General features: G+C 39.1%; 1 protein-coding gene across 1 annotated transcript; it reads left to right on the top strand.

Moving 5' to 3' along the window:
* The first annotated feature begins 5157 nt into the window (after positions 1-5157).
* LOC113409072 (olfactory receptor 6F1-like) lies at positions 5158-6078 on the top strand. Its single transcript, XM_026662652.2, has one exon. It carries the CDS (start codon positions 5158-5160, stop codon positions 6076-6078), a length of 921 nt encoding a protein of 306 aa, XP_026518437.2.
* Positions 6079-7880: the final 1802 nt, after the last annotated feature.

Below are 7880 nucleotides of genomic sequence, written 5' to 3'. Positions count from 1 at the left end.
TTTTTTTGTGATCTATGGATGAAAAGAACTACCTAAGAAAGAGGGATTATGATTATTTAAAAGAAAATATGAAAGCTGATATGTTGATTCAAGCAGTTGAGACTTTAAGAAATATAACAAATATTGTGAGACAGACTGTAAAAATCATAAGCTCCTAGCCCCACTTAAGTCAACTACAGAACTCAATTTCAGTGGGGCCAGGATTTCACCCCACATTGTCCAGAATTTTATCTTAACCCAACATTCAAACCCTTTGAGGCTTGTCTGATGTATAGGGCCAGACCTTCAACTGCCAATTTACAGTAGATTAGCATTCGGGCTACAAGATGTACTTAAAATATATGGATGTGCTATGTACAATTAATATCACTTCACAAAATAACATGGAACCGGTTAAGATTTTGTGCAATCTGATTTACCTAATATTCACATAAAGATCATTGTAAGTGGTCACTCACTGATTCACATAATCAGTGTCCATGTTTCCATTGAATCTTGAGCCCATTGGGTTTTGTGAGTGTAAATTCTAACATTTCCATGCACTCACAGGTGTTAGAATAGTGAAGTGACTCCAAAATGTGCTGCTTTTGTGGATATCTATCACTTTGTCTGGGCCTGGTGCAGGCTGTTTTCAAAATGTTAAAGGTTGTGAACGTGATACGTACAAGGAAGATTATGTCCACAAATCGTTCTCAACCAATTTAGTTTATTCTGTGAATTCTACTTCTATGAGACACTATGCACTTTATCCGTCTGGATTTATTTATTGTTGGAATACCTAGATAGCACAATAAAGTAGATTAGATAGATAGATATGTATGGGGACACAGAAAGAGATAATTTTTGTTAACTGTGATCTCCATACAGTTGATACACCTTCATTTTCCCTGATACTGGAATAAAATTTTACTGGTAACTTTGGTTTCTCTTGGCAAATATGGATGTTTTAAATGGAATTTCTAGATTGTGCTTCACTGGACCATCGGAGGACCTGAAACAATTCAGGATATATCATTTGATAGTTCACAAGGATAAAAGAATGATTCAAGTTACTGATTTCACAAGGTACTACACTCAATGTACAGTGATAGCAAGACATAGAAACACAACAATGAATGTGGATGAGGGACCTGATCACCTCATAGGATATGATTTTTATTGTGGCTTTTTGTCTAATGTGCAATATAAATCCCATGTTCTTGGTTTGAGGATCTGATTGTTTAAATTAAAGACTTATTTATCCTTCCTATGGAGTGATTATCAAGTTGGGATACAAGCTTGCGTACTGATGTTACATAGGAACATTGGACCAAATTCACATCTGGCGTAACTCCCTTGACTTCGGAGAATTTGCCCTAGTGTCTTGCAGGAACAGAGCGGGTGTACAAAAATCTACTTCAACATGAGCCCTATATAAATACAAAACAGGGATATACATTACACTTTAAAGTAAGAGTACTGCAGTTACAGTGTAGTTACAGTGCAATGGTCCTGTAATTACAGTGTGCTTATGTTTTTTCAATATCTGTGAGTAACACTGAACCATATAATCAGGAAGTTTGCTGCATAACTGAGAACAATCGCAGAGGCTGGGATTTTCAGGGCAGCCTGCAGGAGTTTGGCACCCAGATTCCATTAACAATTTTAGCCAGCATCAATTTGGTTAGGACACTTGAGCTGGATCCTCAGCTGGTGTAAATCCAATGGAGCTATGCTAGCTCACACCAACTGAAGATATGCCCTTGAAAATATGAAGAACAGCCAAGTGCATTCATAATTAAATCTGTTATGTAGTTGTCCTTCAGTGTATATGATTTTCTGGAAAATACATATTGAAAAGATAAGCATGTGGTAATTACAATGTAACTAAACTTATTACAGTACCCTTATTATAAAGCATGACTGGACATGAACATTATTTACTGCTGAACACATTTTTTTTTCATTTGACACTTTGACTGATCTTATAAAAGCCACCTAGAAGATTTGGAACCCAAAAGACCAGATTTTTAAAGGCATTTGGATGCCTAATGGGATTTTCAAAAGCATCTGGTTGCCTACACCCATGAGTGTTAGGTGACTAGATGGTTTTGAAAATCCCCCTAGGAACCTAAATACCTTTAAAAATCTGGCCCAAAGTCTCTTAGGTAGCTTTAAATATCTCATATTTGTAATTCTTGGCACATTGTTTCTTAATTTCCCTTGTTATTCTTCCAAGTCTATTTTGATTCTCCTTTTCTACTTCTGTATATTTCTATATGGCCCATTCTTACTCTTAAATGGTTAAATAAAGTTTATATTTTTGTTTGTTTTTCCCTTGTGTTGTGGAGAGTGCATTATTTAAAAGTACGCTAGTAACACACTGCACAAAATGATGGAATAAAGCCTAAGGATCAACCTTTATAACATGTTCTCTATGTTATCAGTGAGACCCAGGGAAATAACTCTTTGGGGATGACGACTGGGGAATCTGTCTATTTACAATTTATGAATTCTTGTTGATCCTGTGAAATTGCTGTATCATTGAATGCATAAGTGTATGTGGAGTTAGCAATCTACTGTCAGGGTTGTGTCACATATTTACCAGAACAGGGAAAACGGAGGGTCATTAACCTTAATAACGCCCATTGAAGTGGAAGCATCTCAGGAAAATGAAACGCAGAGAAACTGGTCTGACCAAGATTATCTGCAAGGATGAGGTTCATTGGAGCAGGGACTGAACCTGAAGCTCCCAGGTGAGTATGCAAATCACTAGGCTATAGAGTCATTCTCTCTCTCTCTCTCTCTCTGGCCCACTGAAATTTAAATATTTTATAAAAAGTAGAACAGCTGCAACAGGAGAGAGGCCCTAAATCCCAGTGGTTAGGGCACTCACATGGGAGTGGGGTTCAGGTCCTTGCTCTGGACAGGTGGAGTAGGGATTTAAACTAGGGTCTTCCATATGCATACGAGTGCTGTAACCACTGAGCTATTAAATATTGGAGGGCAGCGTGCTACCTCCTCCTACCTGGTGTAAGCACCTGTCTCCACTAGAGGCTTTCCAGCTGAGAATATCAAGCAGAGATAGGTGCCTCCCTCTGACCTGGATTTAGGCACCTAATCCCCTTTGAAGGGCAGAATCTAGGCTGCACTCATTTCCTTGTCATTGTCTTTTGGTTAGCTGAGGCATCTCTTCGTGCCACATTCTAGCTTCTATGAATCCCATTCTTAGGTGCCTAACTCTCCCCATGCATTATATATGGTTACCCTGGGTGCCTAATTCCAAAGTGCAGCAGTGCACCTAAAGTTAGGTGCTGCAATGCTGAGCCTAAGCTCCCTTTGTGGATATAGCCCTGCATTGCTTACACTCAGGTCACATTTTCCAGCTTTCTCTTACAACCACAAGAGTTACAACCACCTCCCATCCCCCAATGAAAGGTGAGATTTTGATGTAATAACATGAATCCAGAAGCTTGGTCCCGAGGCACAATACTGCCTGTGTCTAAATCCAGCCATGGCTTAGCACATTATCAGGAAGTCTGTAAAATTTTGCTGAGATCAAATCCATGGGGGCTGGGGAGGAATATAAAATGAGCTTCCTCCTCAAACCTTTTCACTTGCCATAAATTTGTCAGCCAAAGGCAATACCTACTGGCAGACGCTGAGCTTCTGAAGGGGATGAGGGTCTAACCAATATAGAAATAGATACAGTTTTCCAGAATCTTTTGGTTATGAAATGTTCAAATATTCAATTTATAAGACATTTTGTATGTGTGCAACTGATTGTTCCTTCCTAAGTGGAGTATGTTGCATTTGTCTTTATTGAATTTCATCCTATTTACTTCAGACCATTTTTCCAGTTTGTCAAAATCATTTTGAATTATAATCCTATCCTTCAGGAGTGAGGGATCATTAAACTGATATACACAAAGTAAGTATATCTCACCGTGCTGTTTTTGGTTTTGTTTTGTTTTTTACCTATGTTGTAAACCCTGGCATAAATATAAGGACATATTGGGCCTGATGCTCCTTCCATACCAGTCTGACAGTGGTGTAAATCCACTCACTTAAGTGAAGTAACTTCTGATTTACATCAGGCTAAGTGACAGGAGAAATTGCCCCATTGATGCCCATGGAGTTACTCTTGCTTTATACTGTGGTGTGTACGTGGAGAATCTTCTCCCTTTTCTTCAGTGGGCATACTCCTAATTTGCACTGGTGTGAGTGAGTGGAGAATGAGCCCCATTTACTATAGTAGAATTACTCTCGATTTACACCAAGGTGAGTGAGAAGGGACTAAATTGTATCTTTAACACATGAAACTCACTGCAGTAGTAATTCACTGAGGCAAGTAAATAAGGTCACACAGATTTATCTTAGGTAAGTGTAGTAACCCTCACCCTGACACAAGCAGCTGCAGAAAATGCTGCCCTGGGGAGAGAGATGGCCAGTGAGAGGGCAGCTTGAGCTGGGAAGGGGCTCAGAATCTGCCCAAAGGGGCAGATGGAAACAAGCTATGAGAGGAGAAGAATCTAGATTCTGAGCTAGCGGATGAAATGGAACTTGGGGTAGGAGGTGAGGTGATAAAATAAGAGAACAACAGGAGAATAAAAGTCGGGGATTGGGAAGTGGGAAGGAGGAAAGAAGGAAAATAGGAAGGGTTTCAGGTCAGGAGAAGCCGAAAAAAGTAGACCTGGGTATGTGAGCTGACACTATTAGAGAAGGGAAGTAGAGGGAAATAATATCTACAGATGCACCAGAAAGAGAGTATCAAGGGACAAAAACTGAAAGGAGATATAATTGGTGAAAAAGGGAATTGATCAAAAAGTTGTGTTAGATGAAAACAGATCCTGAAAACAGTAAATGAGAAGCTCACCCACAAAGGACCTAAGGCATACGAATACAGAGAATGACTGTTTGAATATCTATTGACAGAATACAGTTCAAAGGTGCCTAAGGGACAAGTGTGGGCCCATTAAGTGAAGAAACTTGCCTCTCCTCACAGTTAGCATAGCCTAGTCTGGTCACCACACAAAGAGGCGGTGATCGGTATTAGGTATCCTGACAGACTGCGATGGTGAACTCAAACCTTCAAGGGTCAGCAATATCTAATATATTTAACTGCCTCTATAACAATCTCTTGCTTTGTAACAGATGGAACATGTGCCTTGAACACAGATGGCAAACCAAACCAGAGCGCACGAGTTCATCCTCTTGGGCTTCCCCAGTAGTCAATATTTGCAGACCTTCCTCTTTGTGCTGTTTTCCATGATGTACATCCTGACAGTCATGGGAAACATGGCCATCATAATCCTAGTGAGAACATGCTGCCACCTGCAAACTCCCATGTATTTCTTCCTCTGCAACCTCTCTTTCCTGGAGATATGGTACACCACAGCCTGCATTCCCAAGACACTTGCAGTCATCCTGGGGACAAGCAGAACAATTTCCTTTACTGGCTGCATCACACAGATGTACTTCATTCTATCCTTTGGCTGCACGGAATGTTTCCTCTTATCCGTCATGGCCTATGACCGCTATCTGGCCATTTGCTACCCATTGCGCTATAGTTTCATCATGGACAGCACCTTGTCTGCTTGGCTGGCCCTCTGCTCTTGGGTATGTGGTTTCCTAGCTATTTGTGTGCCGGCGTATCTCATAACCAGGTTGTCCTTTTGTGGCCCTAATGTCATCAATCATTTCTATTGTGACCTAGATTCTTGGATAGTTCTCTCCTGCACAGACACACATCTCCTTCAGCTGGTGGCTTTCATCACCTCCTTCATTGTCCTCCTGGGCACCTGTATAGTAACTCTGATCTCCTACATTTATATCATTTCCACAATACTGAGAATTCCATCTGCACAAGGACGGCAAAAGGCCTTTTCCACTTGCTCTGCTCATCTGGCTGTTGTGATTATCTGGTATGGCTCCACCATTTTCCTGTATGTCAAGCCTTCTGTACAGAACACCCTGGATCTAAACAAAATAGTCAACACCTTAAACACAATTGTAACACCACTGTTAAACCCTTTCATTTACTCTCTAAGAAACAAAGAGGTGAAGAAAGCCTTGGAAAAGGCACTCACTGGTATGTAAAGTGTGTAGATGTCTTTGATTTGGTATAAAATAAGATATCATTAGAGCTGTTAAAATTATTTCATTTGCATTGTTTTTTAAGAAAAAAAATCTTTTCTCAAAACCAGAAACCTTTTTCTTTTTTTTTCTTTTTGTTGAAACTGAATATTTTGAAATTCTGGTATTTTGAATTTTTGTGTTCAGCTTTATTCTTTCTCTCTTTCTTTCTTTCTTTCTTTCTTTCTTCACTCTGTGACTCCTCAGCTTTTGAAAAAATACATAGTGGCACAAGGAAAAAAATAATGAGAAATGAAAATTAAACAAAACAAAACAAAAAAGCAAATCCCTGTATACCATTCACTGTATTGCATTTAGAAGTGAAAATGGGGCTGGGGGAAAAGGATAAAGAAAAAAGAAGAGAAAAGGGGGGAAATTGCAAAATATCAATATTTGGATTTTTCATATTTGTTTAAAAATGTTTTGCAGAAAAAAATACAAAGCAAAGAAAACAAAACAAAAACTAAATAAAAATAATTTATTTTTGGAATGAAAAATACTTTGATATTTTGAATTGTTTCACAAATGGGGGGGTTTCCCCCCCATTTTTTTCAACAAATTCTAAGCAAAAAGGTAAAATGTAATATGTCTTAGGGCTTTTGAATATGTCTCCAGCTAAACATAGTCTCATCTCCAAGAGCTGATCTAAAAACAGAATTCCCATCCAACGGGAAATTCCAATATTTCGAAATTTGATTTTGTTTTTGTGAGATTAAATCTTCTGAAATACTTAATTCTGATCTTATTGAAATGTTTTATTTTGACTTTATCACTTCAACTTTTATAATATAATCTAATGTAATATTAAAACATGTCTATAATATATTAATTATTATATTATATCATGTTATATTATTGACACAAAACATTTAGATAATTTCCTATATACATTTTTGATGAAATCAATACATTTCTGCAAAATGTTGCAATTTCATTGAATCAACGTTATCAAATGGAAAAAAATCCAACCAGTAGCTGTATTATTTACTCCAATGGTTGGCTACTTACACAGAACAGAGCTTAGGTGGAAAACTCCTGTATTTTTATTACTGAAGTTTCCAAGTTCCTGTGTATGAACTCCATTTACAGCCAATTTTTAAAAGTATTTAGGCAGCTAAAGATATAGATAAGAACCAAGGGCTAGATTCACAAAGAGCGTTAGGTGCCAGACTGTCACTTTAGGCACCCAAGTCCCAGAATCAGACCCCACTGGGATTCACAAAACCTGCACTCAGCTGCTGCCAAACCCTTGTAGGTGCTTACACTCACTCAGAACTTAAGTTTATGCAGTAGAAGTTCCCTAGGCACCTATGTTTTTGCCACTGAGGACATGTCCTGTTGTCTCATTCTCTGCGCCCGGATGCCTCAGCCCCAAAGCAACACATAAATCGGGAGAAGATCAGCGTTCCTCCACCTAACTTGCATGCAGAGTCTGATTTGGTAGGTGTGCTCAGAGCAGGGATTTGAACAGAAGTCTCCTACCTCTCCGGTGAGAGCTTTAACCACTGGGCTAAGGGATATTCTGATGTGGGAGTCCCTTAGTGTCTCCTGGTGCAGTTGTTTCACTTTGGATGAATAAAGAGTCATTGGGCCAGAGGGCATATGCACACATGAGAATGACTATAGGCTGGTGGTTGGTAGACTCTCCCAGTATGTGGGAGATCCAGGAGCCAGTCCCCCACTCTAATGACACCTTAATTATTTATCCAAAGTGGAACAGCTTCACCAGGATAGAATACGGGAGAGCTACATCAGATTACCCCATC

Source organism: Terrapene carolina, unplaced genomic scaffold (genome assembly GCF_002925995.2).
Source record: "Terrapene carolina triunguis isolate 2854851 unplaced genomic scaffold, T_m_triunguis-2.0 Scaffold29161, whole genome shotgun sequence".
NCBI classification, from domain to species: domain Eukaryota; kingdom Metazoa; phylum Chordata; order Testudines; family Emydidae; genus Terrapene; species Terrapene triunguis.
The sequence above is the reverse complement of the archived record's forward strand: the minus strand, read 5'-3'. Positions and strand labels throughout refer to the sequence as shown.

Excerpts from the sequence above, each read along its gene's own strand:
- LOC113409072 (XM_026662652.2), top strand. The coding sequence starts at position 5,158 with ATGGCAAACCAAACCAGAGCGCACGAGTTCATCCTCTTGGGCTTCCCC.